The 21,026-nt window shown below is 35.1% G+C and overlaps 1 protein-coding gene across 12 annotated transcripts in view; it reads right to left on the reverse strand.

Moving 5' to 3' along the window:
- The window catches only part of NBEA (neurobeachin), a 697,478-nt gene that overhangs the window by 401,379 nt on the left and 275,073 nt on the right, over positions 1 to 21,026 (reverse strand). For all 12 annotated transcript variants that reach the window (XM_086713686.1, XM_086713662.1, XM_086713695.1 and 9 more), the window contains one exon: positions 6,762 to 6,889. In XM_086713686.1, the coding sequence (XP_086569812.1) occupies positions 6,762 to 6,889 (128 nt within the window). The remainder of the gene's footprint in view (positions 1 to 6,761; positions 6,890 to 21,026) is intronic.

The raw sequence follows: 21,026 nt of genomic DNA on the forward strand, positions 1-21,026 counted from the left end.
GGGCATAAAGCCATTATATACTACTATAACTCTCTCCCATATAACCAAATTAGTTCAGTTAGTTGCCTAAACACATGTATACTTGATGGATCGTGTTTACACTCTCCAGTCACTTAGGTTGCCTGATACTTATTCTACAGTAGATTCTTCAGGAGAGCCTAATAGGAATAATATTCCCTGAATTCTTTCATTGTTAACAGTTTATCTGTTTATCTTTCATACATGAAAGCCAGTTTGGCTGCCATTTTCATTCCTAGAGTATCTTAAATATCCTACCCCATTTTCTTCTGGTAGAAAATGTGTCTATCAAAAATTATGATGACAATTTGATTCTCTTTCCCCAAGTTAATTTGTATTTTTATCTAGATGCCTGAGATTATTTTTATTTCTCTTTAAAATTCATTAATTTTATTAGAATGTGTCTCAGTGTTGGTCATTTGAGTAATTTTCTCAAATATTCAGTGTGCTTTTTAAATATATATATAAATCTCTCTTTTTAAATATATATAAAATATATAAAAATATATAAAAAATATAATATATATTTATATATATATTATATATATATAATATATATAAATATATAAAAAAGTGTGCTTTTTAAATATATATAAAAAATCTCTCTTTTTTTCAAATTCCAGGAGTTTCCTTGAATTATGGTCTTATTATGTTGCTATTCTTTTATTTGGTTTCTTCTTTGGAAACTCATTTATATTTATATTTATATTTATATTTATATTTATATTTATATTTATATTTATATTTATATTTATATATATTAAGTAATCTAAATCTGTCCTTTTCACTCTCATCTTTTCCATTCCCTTTAGTAATTTTTTTAATATTATTTCCCCTTTTTTACCTTATATTACTCTTACAGACTTAACTGTTGAATTTATACACTTCTTTATTTCTTCTAATTTAACCTTCATTTCTAAAATAATTTTTCTTTATTTCAAATTATTTCCTAAGTTCTGTAACCACATTTGTAAGATTCTCTAATTCTTTAAATTCTGATATAAATTGTTCTTTCATATCCTGTATTATTTTCTGATGTCTTTTTAGCTCATTTAAAAACTTTTCATCTGTTTTCTGTCTTGCTTTCATGGGCTGAGAGGGTATTATTCTACTTATTCTCATTTTTCTTGTTGTAATTTGTGGGATTAGGATACTTTTTGTTGGTTATTTTATGTGACATTAACTTACCCAAACTCTTAGAATAGCTTTTTTTTTTTTTTTTCCTCTTCAGGTTCTAGAGATCCCTCTTCTGTTTGTTTTCATGTCATTTAAAAAAAATATGACAGTGTACTTTCTGACATCTATCAGCTCTGCTTATCTTCCCCATTTTTTAAAATTTATTTTGAGAGTGAGAGAGAGAGAGAGAAAGGCGGGGGAGGGGGGAGGGGCAAAGAGAGAGGGAGAGAAAATCCCAAGCAGGCTCTGCGCTCAGTGCAGAGACTGATGCAGGGTTCTATCTCACAAGCTGAGCTGAAGTCAAGAGTCAGACATTTAACTGACTCTGCCACCTAGGTGCCCTGGTGTTCCCCAGTTTTACGAAGACTTTCTCTTTGTCTCTCTTGCCCTTCTGTTGCTCCATTTGGGTTCTCTTCATAGTAGTTTCTTCTCCTTGTGGGACTTTGTCTTGGAAGATAACTCAGGTTGGTTAATTTCTCATGGGGCCTACACGGCTCAGCCCCTTCTGTTGTTACCATGGAACCCCTCAACTCATCTACTATTACAGTGTGTAAAAACCCTCTCTATTCTAGCTGCTGGGTTTTAGCCCTCTGGGTTTTCCAGTGAGTGTTCGTAGACCAGTTTCCTCAGATGCTGTCTCATTTCCCACCACTTTCTACCATGCCTCTGCTGATCCATGTGTTATCCTGTAGGTGTTGTGTCTCAATCTGGTCATATTTTGGAGCTCAGTGGGATACGTCGTCACCTAGTTTTGTTGTAAATGTTCATTTGTTGTTGTAATTATTTTTTCAAAGCCTAGGGTTCTGTCTGTTTTTCATGGAGGAATTCAGGGTTATTTAAAAAGCATGCCCCCCATTGCCATCTACACTGAATTTGTCATGTTCATTTTTTTTTGTATTATTGCCATTTTAAAATAACTTCTGAACAGATATTTTAAGCCATAATTTTTTAATTAAACATATGCAAGTTTTTCTAATTATTTGGCCATACTGTTACTATGAATGATTCAAGGGTGATATGGCCTCCTTGATCAGGATCATTCTTTTTATAATAACATTTCAGTGATGTTCTCTTTTGGTAGAGTGAAAATTACAGGCTATTTTTTTTAAAAGTGTTAGTCTTGGAAATTTAAATATTTTGGAGTATTATATGACTTAACAGAATATTTATTTATGTCACTAAAAGAGTAACAGACGCTTTAGTGTAACATTTTCTGCACTGCTATCATCTCTTTCTAAGATGTTTCAACCTATACGTAGAGCTTCTAAAAGAGGCAGCCTATAGATTACATCCAACCTCACCCTTCTCATCCACCCCAATCTTAACTGATAGTAATAGAGTATAAATAGAGCATAATAGAGATATTATGAGATAGAGAGCATATAGACATAGAGAGCAAGGTCTAATCTGCTTCCTGACAGTCAGCCCCCAATGTACAACTGGACCTACACCTTTAAATCCAAACTCTAAGAGAAGCCACACTGTTCCTGTGAAGCGTATCCTCCATCAGTGCAGCAAATCAAATAAATATAACAATTTTGGACTAACAGTTGTTTTGTCTCCTTGAGCTGGTGGATTTTGATACTTGCCTATATATCTATTCTAATTTTTATGCATTAGTTCACAGATTTAAAAGCTATAATTATTCTTATATAAAGTTCACTAAGTTCTAAATAACTGCTGTCTTCAAAAATCCTTAATTATTTCCAAGAGAAACACAGGAAAGGTATATAAAAATAGCTACTGTCAATGAGTGACCTTAAAAGGTAAGAACTACATTGAGTACTCTAGAATCATTCAATAGTAATTTAACACAGGTTGACTAAAAAAGTGATAGATAAGATCACTGAAAGACACTATTTTAGCTTGTATTTTAAAGGACACAGACAATGTAAAATATCAATGACTAATTATTCTATAAAAAACCAAATGAATACAAGTATAAACTAACAATGAATATAAAACAACAAAGATGCAATTCAAATAAATTCTTATTTGAAATTAAGAATAATTGCCTTCCCTTTTCATAACATTCAAGTATCTTCAGTTACCTAAACCCAACTTTGTTCCTACCACTCAGATATATATGACAAAGTCAAAGCAATGAGATTTAGTCATTATAAGTACTCTTTTTGAAGTCAATGGCTAGCATAAAGGTATTTTTATCATGTAAATCTCCTGAGTCCTTTACAATAGTTTGATAGTTTTTCTTCTCAGAGGAGAGGAAGTGTTTCAAATTAGAGAAAGAAGGGAAATGGAGGAGAGGGGGGAAAAAAAAAAGAATGATCTAGAGTACATGTTCAAGAATGAGAACATGAAAGGGCATGTATTTCAGAGACCGGGGTGGAAAGCAAGAATACACCTTGGATGAGCATAGCAGCTAATTCGTGACTGTGGATGACTGATCAATACAGAGAATTCTTATTATAGAACACAACATTTTATCTGTCTTACCACCTTATTTTCAAAACTTACCTCTTCCAGAAATTATTAGTAACAAAAATAATTTTCTAGTCAAGTATAGAGAAAATACTGAATATTATTAGCTAGGCAATGTAACATAAACAATAAGATACTTCCTATTTATAAGTGAGGAATGATTTTATTAAAATTATATAAATAAAACAACACAGGATTACAGAATAGCGGACATTAATAAGAAGCTGGATTCAAAGGATGATAACAATTTGGGGGAAAGAAAAAAGGAAAGAGATCCAATGCAGAAGACATAGTTGTAGAAACACAAGGAAATGTGATATTGTGTAACTTGTTTTCAATAATTAATGTTTTCTATAGCAAGAGAATGGAGACTAGTTGAGTCTGAAAAGGAAAGTTGTAACTAAATTGTGAGAGATATAGAATGTTGTTCTGTTATACAGCAGATGTTTCTAGGTTTTTGGAATGTATAGTTTGGCAGAAATTTGGAGGACATATCCTAAGTGTGTCAACTTTCTATTTAAAAAAATAAAAATTAAACCTAAAATTCTAACATTTGCTATATTGTACTAAGTTAAGTAATGTTAACACAAAAAAGAATATGAACATAACATCTACATACTTTTAAAAAATATGATAAACTCTGGACGCCAAAAAGTTAGAACATAAAATTGTATTCTGCCAGATGAAAACAAGGTGAACTTTCAATATATACCTTGTTCCAGTGTTTCATTTTTAGCATAGTTATTTTTTAAAAATCCAAGAGGCATGTTCTTAATACTCTTCCAGAGTACTCAATTCAGAGTATTTTAGGTAAACTTAGGGAAGCCCAAGAAAAACAGCTCTCAGTTACCTACCCAGACCTTTCTTCTACCTTCTTTCTGCAGCACTGGAAGAAATAAAAATACAGACCAGGTGTCTGATCATGGCAAATTCTGGGAAGGGGCTACGTATGTGGGGTCTTGCCTGATCAACATAAAGCAGTTAATAGTTATCTGGCTGTAATTCCTTAAAATTGTCACAAACCGTCACTGAGGAACCAGGAATGTGAGTCTTAATAACTTAAAATAATTCCTTCTTTGCTTTGGCTGCTTGAAAATTTAGTGCTGATTTGTGTTCCAGTTTTAATAACACTACAGGACCCATGCTAACATTTCTAAATTTATCCTCCATTTATTTTAGCATTTTGACCACTATTTATATATTCTTGTATAAGTTTGCCAAATCATTTTTGGAAAAGACATATATAAATACAGAAGAAAGACTTTAAGTGAATGAGGAAACATTTAAGATTTATTTTTTCAATAACGTTTATTGATTTTTTTTTTCTTATTGTAAAGTAACACATGTTATGGGGTCATTACACTAAATATTCTCTCAGTCTAGAATGTTTTTCTAGTAAGGTGTATGACTCACCTCCTGTAAGTCTTTGCTTAAATGTACTTTTTGCCACTGGTCTATTTAAAACTCTATAGCATGTTAGAAGATGGTAAATGCTACATTAAAGGGTATGTCCAACACAGGGTTTGGGATGATAAAAACGGCAGGGTCAAGTTGCGGTTTATTTAATAAATCACCCTCTTTAAAACTGCAACCTGACCCTGCTGTTTTTATCATCCCAAACCCGTGTTGGGCTCATCCTTTAACGTAGCATCTACCACCTTCTAACATGCTATATAATTTATTTATTGTGTTTAATGTTTATCTAAGTGTCCTCTCCTTGGTGGAATATAAACTCAAGGCAGGGAATATTTTCTTAATTAAGGTGTGTTTTGTTGTTGTTTTATTAAAGTATCGTTGGCACGCAGCGTTAGATTAGTTTCAGGTGTACAACATAGTGATTCAACAACTTCGTATGTTATGCTATGCTCACCGTCTGTCACCATCCAACACTATTACAATACTTCTCACTGTATTCCCTATGCTGTAACTTTTCATCCCTGTGACTTATTCATTCCATAACTGGAAGCCTGTGTCTGCCACTCCCATTTTGCCCATCTCCCCACCCTTCTCCTCTTTGGTCACCAGGAGTCTGTTCTCTGTATTTATGGATCTGTTTCTGCTTTTGTTTGTTCACTTGCTTTCTTTTGTAGATTCCACATCTTCGTCTGTGATATGTGAATATATTCTAAGTACCTAAGAAAATGCTTGGCCTAGAACAAGAACTCAGTGTTCTTTTTTTTAAATGAATAGCTCACCCATGTGTCACTGTTCTAAGACATTTTATAGGCATTAAATAATTTAGTTCTCACAAGAACCCTGGGAGGGAGGTGCTATCACTGACTACATTTTACAGAAAGGATGTAACTTTCTAAGTTACTTTCTAAGCTAACCGAGTCAAGTTATTAACTATTACTGCCTCTCTTGTGTAAAAGCAGTTGAGACAATGATAGAACAGTCACAGGAAAATGACAGTAAATAGAAAGTGAAAAGCAAAAGGATATATACGTAAGGCTGCTAAATCCAAGGAATAGTACCTACGGCCATTATGTCCTCACAGGATCATCTAGATATTGAGATTACCCCTTTCTGAAGCTCATGAATATTTATAAAACAAACTTGTTAAAGAAGTAAGGCTTCAGAAAACCATATTTTCAAAGCTGCTCTCCTAATACAGGTGTATTAATTAAATCTTCACAACAATTAATTTATCTGGTTTCCCTCTTCACTCCATTGAAGCTGCTGTTGAGTAAAAGACAACAACTTCATCAACTCCAGGTTAAGTATTTCTTTACATTTTCTCAGTGAAGAATTGTCACATTACAAATGTTAGGGGGGTAAGAAGTCACTTGCAGAAGCACGGCTCTTACAGAGAGTAATGCATAGGACACACACCGTCTAACGAAGCCTACACCACACCCCTGGTAGACTAGGATTGTAAGAGCCAGAGTCTCCTAGTCCAACACTTTTTCACACTTCTCCATTCTGTTATTAGCACTGACTGTGAAAACATGTTATTCTTAAAAAATGAATAAGAAGAAAGCATACAGGAGTATCATATTTGAATTTGTGGAAGCAATGTCTTTACGTTCTTTTGGCAATAAATATTCCTCCAGAAGTACAAATTACGTCATGATTAAGAGATACATTATAGGAAACTAAAATAATTAGTATATAGAGAGAAATCATACCTTCTATCAATAGCTCTTGTCCATGACTGCCAAGAAGTGTACGAGATAGGAATGGGGCAAAGTCTACAAAAATTTCACGAAGAAGAGGAGCAACTTTTTCTAAAGCTCTTTCAAGTTTTGCAGTGATGCTGTTGAAATTAAGACATAAAGACTAGTAAATATAATTCAATATAAAAAGTCAAATAAAGTTTACTTCTAAATTAAAATCTTGAAAAATCACGAAAATACAATTCTAACCCATGGAATCGTACCAGTTTCAGTAGAAGGGACACCCTGTACGGTTTCACATCAGACATAAGGCTACTTTGAAGACTTCAGCTAACGTGGAATGACTATTCTGTGAAAAGCTGTTGGGATTGTGTAACCCGCAAGGGCCATAGACTCTGCTCGTAGCTCTAAGGAGCTTCAAGAAAAGTTGTTCTTCTATGTCTTCTGTGACTATCCTTCTATCTATGAAAGAGAGCTGTTTTGAACACCCCCTACAGGGATCATTATGTCGGTTACAAAGAATTAACCTTTGTTCGCCAGAGTTACATAAAAATTCCCTGGAAGGCTAGACTAATAACGCAGTAACTAGAATCCTCTGTAATACAACTAAATTGCTGTGCTAAAGTAGGCATTTTCCACCTCATAAGCCCATTTACTTTAATTATTGATCCCTGTAATATGATTTATATTATTTCATTAAATTATATGGCCTTATATAATCACTATTTGACATTCTTAAAAATACTTTAAGTAGTGTATGTAAAAAAAGAACAGAGGTGAAGAAAATAATTCTGCTCAAGCAAATAAATAATCTGGTAACATCTAACTATCTGTCTTAGAAGTAAGTGCTCTGAAGTAAGACTGCTTGGACTAGAATGCTGGTTCTGAGGCGACCTAGGGGAGCATGGGACATTAAGACTTCCTTTGCCTACAAAATGAAGATGACTGTAGTACGACTGGTGAGGATTAAATGAGCTAAGGCATGTAAAGTGCACAGAAAAGTACCCGGCACACTGTGAGAGGTCAGTCACGGTAGCTCTTGTCACAACTACTTTGAATACAACAAAACTATATTTACTCTTACAAAATGTGGCTCTGACTTAAAAAAGCAAAATCACTATAATAATACAATGGTAGATGAACACACACTGTTCTACATCGAAGACATCTATGGCAAAAAATTGAACAATGCTTCAAAATAAAAGTTCAGCCACAAAGCTAAGTAACATTTTGGCTATGTATGAGGAAAAACATAAATGCCAAAAAGGTTATTAATCACAGAATAATTTTCCATATATTACTAATACTTAAAACTAAAGAACTGCATTGTGAAATGATTAAATAGGGATAAGGGAACAGACAGGATTCCTTCTTTCTTAACTTGGAAATAGCATGATCTGATTCATTTGTGTACTTAAAGCCTCACCATTAGCACTTCTATTTGACTTTTTCTTCTCTTATTTGGATGAACAGTTTTAGACAAAAACTCAGAAAACTGGTGTGAGCACTTCCACAAAGACTATTCTGGAGGAACAACTCGCGGCAAGAAAGGGACTCGGGTGCAGCTGTGAAGACTTGCCGGAGATAAACAGAATTTTCAATATTCTCCCTTACTCCGTTATTCCTGAATCTAGAACCTTCTTTTAACACAATTGTGTAGATTAGAATCATCTGTAATGCTGGTTAAACAGACTTCTAGAACCCCATCCCCCTAACTTCTGATTCAGCAGGTTTGGGTGTACTGTGAGAATTTGCACTTCTAACACATTCTCAGGTGGCTTGCTACTGCTGATCCAGGAAACACACTTGGAGGATAACTGTTTCAGTGAGAAGATTTACTACTAGTAAACTAGAATAAAATAGCTAGCAAAGACAAGGCTACCTGAAGTCATAAAATAATCACAGTAAGTTATGTCTGACTTTAATGAATATAGATGGACACAGCTCCTTTTTCATGTCTACTTAATTCATTCCTTCTTATCTCCAGGATCATGTCCTATGACTTCCCAACTAAAGTAATCCCATCCTTTAAGGAAAGATGAGTAAGAATGAGAAGAGCAAACCTATGAAAAGGAGAAAAATCCAGATGTTGTTGTTTGCTTCTATACTTGAATTCTGAGTGAAGCATGAATATTTTTATTTAAGATTAATTAATGAGAGTGAAATTACTTCAGAAAAATTTTAGATGTATAAAGGTCCACATCAGTTATATTATCGTAATATACTATTGTGTAATTAAATCCAGGTGTATTTTTTCCCTAGTTTATGACTTTTTCCCATAATTTATGGGTTTATGTATGATTTAGAAGCATCAGAATTGCAACAATAGTGTTCTAAGTGATTAAGTTACAGATCAAATAGAAACTTCAATTAATCTAAGTAAATATTTACATGAGTGTGTATACATATGTACTAATTATCTTAAGGGTAATGGATAAAAACAGACATTTCTCAGTAAGTAAATCCCTACAATAGGATTTTTTAAAAAGTGTTTTTAAACATATATTCATTTCTGAGAGGCAGAGACAGAGCACAAGGGTGAAGGGGCAGAGAGAGAGAGAGACACAGAATCCGAAGCAGGCTCCAGGCTCTGAGATGTCAGCATAGAGCATGAGGCAGGGCTCGAACCCACGAGCCGTGAGGTCATGACTTGAGCTGAAGTTGGAAGCTTAACTGACTGAGCCACCCAGGCACCTCCCCTCCGCAACCCCCGCAAAATAGGATTTTAATAAGCAACTAATTTCTTATAAAACTCAATAGAATATTAAATGATGCTCTTACATATCATCCTGTAACCATAATTTTAATTTTCTAATGAGGGACAAAGTAACATTTTACCCAGCAAGAGACCAGATGTTTTAAGTACATAAAATCATCATTAAATAATACTGACAGATAGCTCTATCAAACAACAAGCTATGCTAAGTGGAAATGTTTCATCCTCACTTTTTTATAGTGAAGAAAATGGACAGGGTTTTGTTATTGTTGTCATTAAGAGTTACAGCTTCCTCACAATGTCTTTTAAAGGAAAGTAAACTTCAGATAAAGTTTAGAATTCGAGAAAAATAATAACAATTCTACTTTCATTTAGGACACTGCTTATGTTGTGAGTTTGTTTGTTTCTTTGTTTGTTAGTGTCTTTGTTTATTTTGAGAATGAGAGAGATGCAGGGATGGGGGCTGCAGAGAGAAAGAATCCCAAGCAGGCTCTGCACTGTTACTGCAGAGCCTGATGCGGGACTCGAGTTCATGAACCATGAGATCATTACCTGAGCTGAAACTAAGAGGTGGATGCTTAACTTATTGAGTCACCCAGGTGCCCTGTGAGTTTTATTTTAATAAACTCCTTTATGTTTGTGTCACTTCATAAAGTTATAATTCTTACTTTTAGTTTTAACTTTTGTATCCTCCTAGGTCCTTTTAGCATGTCATAAATATAATAAATACTTGATAATTTAATTTGGTACATTAAAATTCTTAAATTTCCTCACTTCTTACATCATAAAAAAGTTATGTATATAATAATAAAATCTAGAATGAAAGTAATTATGTAACTTTAAGTAATGTACAATAAGATACAACTCATATATAAAAGAAATTATTACACTAGTGAAATTCCACAACAGATTTCAGTATTCAAATGCTCCTATGTAAATTAGGAAATATAGGCATAGGTCAGTGAAGTGATTTGCTTAAGTAAACTTAGATAAAAAGGAAAGATTAGGAGAGTATTAATGAAGCAAAACCATAAGTTGTAAATTCTTAATCAGCTACATACTATGACTGGGAATCGACAAACATTGACTTTAAATATTTTGTTTAGTTTTCACTAAGTTTCTAATGTGAAATATAATTTAACATACTAGACAAGTGAAGAGTAAATGTGCCCTGAATCTTAGGTTCTGTAACCTTGTGACCTACTGGTAAACAGTTTTTTCTGCTATAACTGTCTAGGTTTATAGCAACTAATGAACACGTGAAGCTGAAAAAATTCTTGCCTACTTTATCTCCACATGGACTTCTAAATTAAAAAACTGACATTTTCTCCTTATTTTTAAACACAATCATACACATTTTCAAGTGCATGAGTACAGATTAAGAAAGAAGATGAAATTACAGAAGATTAAGAAATTGAATCTCAATAGAATTCTACTTCAAGGAAGTATTTTATTCACTCTTTTATAAGGTAAATTGAATTCCAAACATGCATTTTTTTCAAGTTTTAAGAAATGTAATGCTGGGATGTCTTTAGATAGGTACAAAAGCTTTTTTACAGTGCATGTTTGGAAATTGTTAATTGCATGTGTCTTAGACAAAAAGAAAAAAAACAAACTGAAATGGAAATACTCCTTCTTTCTAGTGAACTAGTCAAATAAAATATAAAATTTAACTATAAAGTTCAGAAAATATGTCATTTAACTGAGACCACACAACAGACCTAGTGCTATAAAGAGTAAGGCTAATTGTCTTTTAAATAGGTGATATAAAAATGAAATAATAAAACTTTTCTTAGTAAATAATATTTTTAACACAAGAGTCGTATATGCTTCTGAGTGGGGCAGCCAGGCACTCCTGGTTTTAGTGCTTTCCCACAGAATGACCTAGGTCCTCCCTTCCAATCGCCTCACTTTTCCTCAGACCAGTTCTCCCTTCCCACTTATAGGTGATGTGAAGAACATTCTTCAGTAAACCGCCTGTATACGGTGCTCTGAGAATATCTTTCCTGTGACTGTAATCTGTTAATGGGTGCTGTTAGTATAGTGCTTAGCTCACATAATATTTTTTGAAAATACAATTTGAAATATCATGAGTTAGAAATTTAAATTAAAAAAAAATAGAAAACTTCCACTTAAGATGCAGAAAGCTGGAAATGGTCACTCCCACACTGATCACAAGAAAAAGCTAGAAAATACATAGAATTATAGCACTTTTAGGATCTAGCAGATTGCTGAGATCGCAGGACAACCAATTAGCCTTGAAATCTGAAGAAAGACCAGACCCTTAAGAAGACAAGGGAGGGATGAAGAACTTGCTTCCCCGGGGCAGAGCCCAGGAAGAAGAAACACTGGGTCCTCCATAGACTGGTAAGAGGAAATCAGCTAACACTTTTAATAAGTTGATCGAGTCCGAGTGTGAGCTCATGTGAGAGAATGAATCTTCAGAGCTGCAAGCACAAGGCGGGTCTGCGGTAATTTGCAGCCTCTTGTCCACAAACCTCACCAGTGCTCATGAGAGAGACCGGGGGCAGCATGGAAGACTGAGAAAGTCCTTTCACCGCTGCAGGCTAAGCAAGGGAAGCGGTGACTGTTGTAGAAAAGACATAAAGCCCAGCCTGGACCTTCTTCTCTATAACCTCTGCGGAACAAAAGCCTTATCTGTCTGAGAACAGGGCGGCAAGACCGGTCACGTTCAGGGTACCAGAGAGAGCCTTTTGCAGCTAGAGAAAGGGAACAGAAAAAAAAAAAACTTTTCTGAGGGAGAGCAGGAAGTCCTGATATTTAGAGATTCTCCAACCACTTGCAAATGGGCAGGATCAGTAGCAAGTCCCACACACAAGACCCGGGGCAGCACTTGCCTAAAACCCAGTCTGGAGCAGAACAACAGGAAACAACCCATGCCCACCACAAACCAGGCTTGCGAGTACCCAGTACAGATACAGCAGACGACTGCTGTGGAGGGAACCTCTTTGAAATATAGGAAATACAGGATCGAAAGAAAGCCTTCAATAGGAACACTGAGTAAAACATTCTGACAAGTCAGCCTCTACATAAAGACAAGGTAAATGTAGTGAAATTTAAGGCATGAGTTGCAGTGAGAGTATTTAAAACAAGAAAACACAAACCTAGCTCAACTCCTGGGTAGAATAATTTAAGCTACAATAGGAGAGGCCTAGCATAAGAGGCAAGCCCTTTTCCAGGATAAATACCATGTCAGTTATGACTAATCTATAGATAATGTCCAGTTTTCAACCAAGAAGTATAAGACATACAAAGAAGAAAAACCGACAAAGTCAGAATCACAAAAGGATAGGATCAGAATCACAGAGAAACCAGGTGTTGGAACTATCGGAGGATTTAAAATAACTATGTTTAACATGTTGGGAGTTAATTAATACTTGAAAAGATAAGTCAATGTGCATAAACAGGGAATTTTAGCAAAGTAAGAAATTTTAGCAAAGAAACTTTTTTAGCAAAGTAAAAAAGACACAATGATGGAAATACAAAAATAGAGAAAAAAGATAATGTGTTCGATGGGCTTATCAACAGATTCAATAAAGTTAAGGAAAGAATTAGCAAATTTGATGAAAGGCCAATTAAAAAAGGCATATTGAAATAAAAGGAGGATATATATATATATATATATATATATATATATATATATATAATGAAAGAAGAATACATATATTCTTTGAATGCAAGTGCATTCAAGAGCTGTGGAAGAGTATCAAATAGTCTATATAAATGTCATTAAAATTCCAGAAGAAAAATGTGGTATGCCAAATACTGGCTGCCCAAAGGTCCTAAACCATAATCCCTGGAATTTGTGAGTCAGTTATGTTACATGGCAATAGGGACTCTAAAATGAAATTCACGCTTTACACACTGAGATAGGGACATTATCCTGGATTATGTAGGTGGGCCTAATGTAACCACAGGAGCCCTAAAAAAGCAGAAAACCCTCTTGGTGGCATCAGGGAGTTGTAGTAGAAGAGAAAGACGTAAAAGACATGTCAGAAGGTGAAGCCAGAGAGGTCCCAAGTGTGAGAAGAATGTGATACACTTTCACTGGTTCTGAATGAAGGGGTCATATGCAAGGACTAGAAAAAGGACTCTCTAGGAGCTAAGGACAGCCCTGACTGACAACTGGCAAATAAACAGGGCTGTTGTCCTACAATGGCCTGGCACTGAATTCTGCCAACAACCTGAATGAACCTGGTTTACTTCCAAAGCCTCCAACAAGCAAGCAGCCCTGCAAATAGCAGGGTTTTCAATGTGACCTGTGTTGGACTTTTAACCTCCAGAACTGTGTCATAATAAATGAGTATTGTTTTAAGCTGCTAAATTTGTGACAATTGATTATGGTAGCAATAAAAAACTAATACAGGGAGAGAGAGAAAATCGGGCAGAAGAAATATGTTAAGAGATAATGAATAATAATTTTCCCAAAATGATTAAGTTCCTCAAACCATGGATGCAAGAAGCCCAGGAAAGGGGTGCCTGGGTGGCTCAGTCAGTTGGGCGTCCAACTTCAGCTCAGGTCATGATCTCACTGTCTGTGGGTTCGAGCCCCGCATCAGGCTCTGTGCTGACAGCTCAGAGCCTGGAGCCTGCTTCCGATTCTGTCTTCCTCTCTCTCTGCCCCTCCCCTGCTCAAGCTCTGTCTCTGTCTCTCTCAAAAATAAATAAACCTTAAAAAAAAAAAAAGAATCCCAGGAAGCAAGCACAATAAAAATTAATTAATAACTTATATTTGTCATAATAAAATACTGAAACCTAAAAGTAGACAAAAATTTAAAGAAGGCTTTCAGAGAATAAAGACTCATCACGCAAAGAGGAAAAAGGAAAGAATGACCTCACAAGGAAGAGGCAGGCCAGAAGACAGTGGCATGAAATCTATTTCAAATCCACTTCAAAAAAATGTTGGCCACAATTCTATTTCTGGCCAAAACAAACAAACAAACAAAAATATCTTTCAAAAATGAAGGCAGAGAAGAATTTTTCCAAAGAATCAAAAACTGAGAGATCCATGTATATGCCTTGGAGTGCAAGAACTTTTTTTTTTTTTAATGTTTATTTATTTTTGTGAGAGAGGCAGAGACAGAATGCAAGCAGGGGAGGACAGATAGAGAGAGACAGAATCAGAAGCAGGCTCCAGGCTCTGAGCTGTCTGCACAGAACCCGACGCGGGGCTCAAACTCAGACAGGGAGATCATGACCTGAGCCGAAGTCGGATGCTTAACCGACTGAGCCACCCAGACACCCCTGCAGTACATGAACTTTTAAAGGAGGTTCTTCAAGAATAAGAAATATAATACCTGATGTAAACTTATGTTTCTACAAACATACAAAGAATGCTAGAAATGATAAATAAGAGTAAATATTAAACTCATTTATTTTTAATTGCGCTAAAGATAATGCACTTTACACAGCAAAAAGAGTAGTGATGCATTGTTTCTTAAAAAGACATATAAAGGTAAAATATGACAACATTAACATAAAGGATGACAGAGTAATTAAAAGTAAAGTAAAAGTAAACCTTATTATAAGAATCTTACACAACACATGAAAGAGTATAAAACTATTAAAGACTATAAAAATTTAGGGGTGCCTGGTGGCTCAGTCAGTTAAGCACCTGGTTCTAGATATCAGCTCACGTCATGATCTCATGGTCATGAAATCGAGCCCTGTGTCGAGCTTTGAGCTGACAGTGCAGAGCCTACTTGGGATTCTCTCTCTCTTTCTCTCTCTCTCTCTCTCTCTGCTCCTTCCCCACTTGCTCTGTCTCTCAAATAAACATTAAAAGAATAAAAAAATAAATAAAGACTGCAATAATTTAAGGATTTTTATTGTAAGCCTTGGGCAGCTCCGAAAATATTTTAAAGCTGAATAAACAATAAGCCAATATTGGAGAGAAAAAAGAATGATACAAAAAATGCCCTATTAATCCAAGAGAAAGCAGAAATAGAGGGATGAAAAAAAGTAAAAAAAGATGGGAAATAATAGTTTTTAGAAAACAAGTAGCAAGTTGATAGATATAAATGCAACCATATCAGTAATAACATTAAATGTAAAATATATTGTCAATTGTCAAATTGATAATAAAAAAAAAAAAGCTGGGTCCAATGACACATTATGAAAACCCTACTTTAAGAGTAAAAATATAGATAAGTTTAAAGACAAGACAGGAAAGAGAAATGCCATTAAGACCCTAATATAAAAACAGCCAGCGAAAGAGCTGAAGAGATTTTTATTAGATGAGATATTAGAATTTACATTATATTTGACTAATCTTTTGTATAGCTTGAAGATTATAAGAAAATGAAATCTGCCCATGATGTAATTAAGGGACAAAATAAATGGATATCACATAATCTAGTTTAAAGTAGTGATTAAAAAATAAAACTAAGCTATTTCAATGCTTATACTCAATTTAATATACAAATTTAATATACAAATAATAAACAAACTAGCTATATAAAAATAATTTGGATTTTCACTGTTACTAATTGGCTGATCTTCCTGCTGAGAACAGCTAAACAACTAGACAGAAACCGAACCAAAAGAAAAAATACCTCTTTAAGCGTAATGGAACATTAAGGCAGGGGCCAAATATTTGATGATGATTCTTAAAAAGAAGAAATCCTAAAAGAGGTGATTTTGGCATTTGGGCCCCTTTTTCATATGGACATGGTTTAGAAGAAGCAGTTTAATGACTCAGCAGTTGAACAAACTTTTAACAAATTTATGGAGAAAAACTGAAGTTTAGGACCCACCAAAGGCAGGGAGAACTTAGAAAAATCCTTATGATTCAAGTTGGAACCCTACAGAATTACACCCTAGAGTAGTGGTAAACCAGAAAAAAGACTAAGCCCTATAACCTTGACTATATTATGTTATCCAGAATTGATAGTGCCTACCAGAAACAAATGTAATTTTTTTCTGGAAAAATCCACCATTTTGTACCTTTATAATCTCTCATATACCAGGTTCTTCACACTAGAATTAAAACAAATGGCATTAGAAAAAAATGTATTATCCAATACTAACAGAAACACAAAATCATACATACAGTCCAAAAGCCCAATAATGAAACCAAGACTTGAAATACCTATGTTTCATATATTCATGCAAATTATAGACAAGATAGACAATTGGAAGAGAAAAACTATGAAAAAAATCTAATGGAAATTCTAGTACTTACTACTTTCAGAATCTAGAAGATTAGAAACAACTACAGAGAGAATTAGTAAAGTGGACTAAGGTTAAAAAATATACTCAGAATTAGAGAATGAGAAAGAATATACATAAATAGATAACAAATAAAGAAAATATCTGATATATGTATAATTCAAGTCCTAAGAAAAGAATGAGTAAGAAGCAAAATTTGAGGTGGTAATGGCTAAGAATTTTCCAGCTGCTGATGAAAGTCAACAAATTTGAGACTTGAGAAGCTCTTGCAAGCCCAAACTAGATAAATACCAAGAAAAACCACAGAGCCTGAGTATATCACAGTTCAAATGGTAAACACCAAAGATAGAGACAATCTTAAAAGCAGGTAGCAATGGTGGGGAAGACAGGATAAGAGCATAGAAATAGCAGCAAGACTAAAAGTTTTCTGGGGTTTTTTTTTAAGGCAAAAAAGTAAAGAAAGCATAGAAAGAACAAAACCCAAAAACAGTTGAATATTTTCAACGCAGTAAAAGAAAACAACTCCAACCTAAAATTTATACTGGCTCAAATTTGTCATTAAAAAAATTTAGGTAAATTTTTTTTCTTTTAATTTTTTTAACCTTTATTTATTTTTGAGACAGAGAGAGACAGAGCATGAATGGGGGAGTGGCAGAGAGAGAGGGAGACACAGAATCGGAAGCAGGCTCCAGGCTCTGAGCCATCAGCCCAGAGCCTGACGCGGGGCTCGAACTCACGGACCGCGAGATCGTGACCTGAGCTGAAGTCGGTCGCTTAACCGACTGAGCCACCCAGGCGCCCCAAATTTAGGTAAATTTGAAAGGGTTTTAGTCAAATAAGAACTGAGAGAATTCATAAGTGGCAGGCCTACATGAAATGAAATACTAAAAGGTGTTCTTCAAGATGAAGGAAAATGATACCAGATGGAAATCAGACTTTCAGAAAGTAATGATGAGCAACAAAAAATGATAACCATGTGGGTAAATCTAAATAGAGGTTGACTAACAAAATAGTAATTATGCTCTGTTATGGGGTTTAAAATTTTACATCCACACAAACATGTACAGGTGTACAAGTGTATTTGCAAAATTGGGGGTAAATAAAGTTAAACTATACTAAGATCTATGCATTGTCCTGGAAGACGACTTAGATAAACTAAGAATTAATGTTGCAATCTGGAGGATGACTACTTAAAACACTGTTTCTCAGAGTGTGTTCTCAGGACCAGCAGGGTCAAGATCATCTAGTGTAATGGTTAATTTCATGTATCAATTTAACTGGATCATAGGGTATGCAGATATTTGGTCAAATATTTTTCTGGTGTGTCTGTAAGGGTGTTTCTGGATGAGATTAATATTTTGAATGGGAAGACTGACTAAAGCAGATAGACCTTCCTAATGTGGATAGGCCTCATCCATTCAGCTGAAGGCATGAATAGAACAAAAAGCTGAGTAAGAGAGAGCTCCTACTGCCTGACAGTTGGAGCAGGAACGCTGGTCTTTTCCAGCCTTTGGACTCAGACAAAAACATTGGCTCCTCTTGGGTTTTGAGCCTGCCAGCTTTCAGACTGGAACTTATAACATCAGTTTTTCTGGTTCCCAAGCCTTTAGACTTGGACTGGAAATATATAAATTGGCTTTTCTGAATCTCCAGCTTGCCAGGGGACTTCTCACACTCCAGAAATCCATTGAATCAGAACTCTGGGGTGGGACTCAGCAGTACATGTTTTAACAAGCCTTCCACGTAACTCTGTTGCAAGTTGGTGTCTATGAACCTCTGCACTAAGGAAAACTAGTAATAATAATGTATAACCCTCAACCTCACAGTTTGTTACTTCTCTCTAGTGAATGTTTCTTCAACAATATGAATAAAGTTGATTAATCACTACCAAGACTAGAAAGGAAGGAAGGAAAGCAGCCAAAAAGAAAGCAGACTCAAATAATGAATACCAGGAATTGTTAGAAGGACTTTCTTACAGATGACAGGAATGTTAAAAAAAAACTATAGAATAGTATGAACTACTTTATGCCAACAGAACCTTCCAAAACTGACACAAGACAAAAGAGAAAATCTGGGAAGAGCTGTAGCTATTGAATTGAAATTTTAATTTAAAAACATTCCCTAAAAAGGAGATAGACCAGGGGCACCTGGGTGGCTCAGTCGGTTGAGCGTCTGACTTCCACTCGGGTCATGATCTCACAACTCTGTGGGTTCGAGCCCCGCATCGGGCTCTGTGTTGACGGCTCGGAGCCTCGAGCCTGCTTCAGATTCTGTGTCTCCCTCTCTCTCTGCCCCTAACCCACTTGCATTCTGTCTCTGTCTCAAAAATAAATAAACATTAAAAAATTTTTTTTAAAAAGGAGATAGACCAGAATCAGATGTCTTTGCTTGTGAAGTATGCCAAATATTTTAGAAAAAAATAATAATCTTACACAAACTCTTCAAAAGAGAAAAATGGTTTTACATATCAAAGAAAAAGTTGATTTTTTTTTTCTAGGAATTCAAGGTTTGTTTAACACTTAAAAAATAAATCAATCTAAAAGACCACATTAGCAGAAAAAGGAGTATGCAAAAATTTTTTAATTACAATAAAATTCAATACAGGAAAGTCACAGCAATTCTTGGCTAATTATAAACATAAGAGATGTCTGACATGTGACAAAAGTATCTATAGTAAATAGACAGGAGCATCATAATTAATGATGTTCAAAGCTTTCCATCTGAGATGAAGAAAACAATGCTTTTCTAACTACTTTTATAGAAAATTGCAACGGAGGTAGTAGGTGGTACTAGAAGGCAAGGAAAAGAAACAAAAAGATTTAAGGATTGTAACAGGGGATACAATTGCCAATATTCTAAGATGAAAAGACTACGTACATATATATTCATTTAGAAAGAACTACAGATAGGGGCACCTGGGTGGCTCAGTCGGGTGAGCGTCCGACTTCAGCTCAGGACATGATCTCATAGCTTGTGAGTTTGAACCCGGAATCAGGCTCTGTGCTGACAGCTCAGAGCCCGAGCCGGCTTCAGATTCTGTGTCTCCCTCTCTCTCTGTGCCTCTCCAGCTCATGCTTTGTCTCTATCTACCTCTCTCAAATATAAATAAACATTAAAAAGATTTTATTAAAACGAAAGAAGTAGAGATAAATAATTAGGAATAATAAGTAGCTAAATGTTTCAGGATATTAGTTGAATATACCACAATGGATTATATATGCCAGCAAACAATTTAAAAATGCACTTTATAAAAGAAATAATTTACAGTGTAAAAATATCAAATTCCATTTTTCACCTCGGAGCAATAAGATGGTATAGAGTTACCTCCCACACTATTAACTAGAAAATTGTACAAAATACAGAGAACAATATTTTCAGAGAACACAGGTAGCACAAGACCATAAACCTTGAGGAAAGAAAAAAAAATGAAATGATTCCTACCATCATTCAGGTTTCCTGCAGGGAGGTATTTCCCCTATTAGGGCAATTATAGAATCCAGCAAGCATTCTGGGTTGACAAGACTAAAACTGTAGTTCAGGAAGGCCAAGGTGGATAGAATTTGGAGGACTTCCATCCAAGAGGAAAGAATTATAAAGAGAAACAGTTTCAATAATCTGAGTCTTCGGCTGAATAACAATCTATATGTGTGACACTTGAAAGCTCCGAAGGTTAGAATAGATCAAATCCAGAGGAAAGAACAATTATGAAGGAGCTATAACACAAACATTTCCTAACAGCTCATACAGGGCTGAGAAGTGTCTGTGTTCCTTCCGGCCAGAATGGAGAGTTCTCATTAAATACACTGAGCACTCAGGAGAAATCCCAGCACACTTTCTAAGTGTGACAAAATTAGCCCAAGAATAAAGGCCCCTCTAGACTCTCTTTAAAATACCCTAAAAGCATGCCTCATGAGAAAGAATAAAGATTTGGAATAGAGAAAGATTTTGAATAAATCGTGCTGAACAATCATGGACAAAAATACAAACCTCAATATAAACCTCATACCTTATACAAAAATTAGCTGAAGATGAGTCACAGACTTAAAAGTAAAACTGTTTATGAAGTCATAGAATTTAATGGAAAACATGTAAGAAAAAAATTTTTAGGACTCAGAGGGGTGAAGAGTTCTTAGACATGACAACATGGTAAGTTAGACTAGAATAAAAATGCAGTTTTCCTCTGCCAAAGATGCTATTAAAAGGATAAAATAAGAAGCCACAGTCCAGGAGTGTCTGGTGGCTCAGCTGCTTGAGCATCTTACTCTTGATTTTGGCTGAGGTCCCAGGGTAGTGGGATCGAGCCCTGCATTGGGCTCTATGTGGAGTGTGGAGCCTACTTAAGTTTTTCTCCCTCTGCCCCTTTCTCCCAC

The sequence above is a fragment of the Puma concolor genome, chromosome A1 (genome assembly GCF_028749965.1).
Source record: "Puma concolor isolate L17-30 chromosome A1, mPumCon1.1.hap2, whole genome shotgun sequence".
Taxonomy (NCBI): Eukaryota; Metazoa; Chordata; class Mammalia; order Carnivora; family Felidae; genus Puma; species Puma concolor.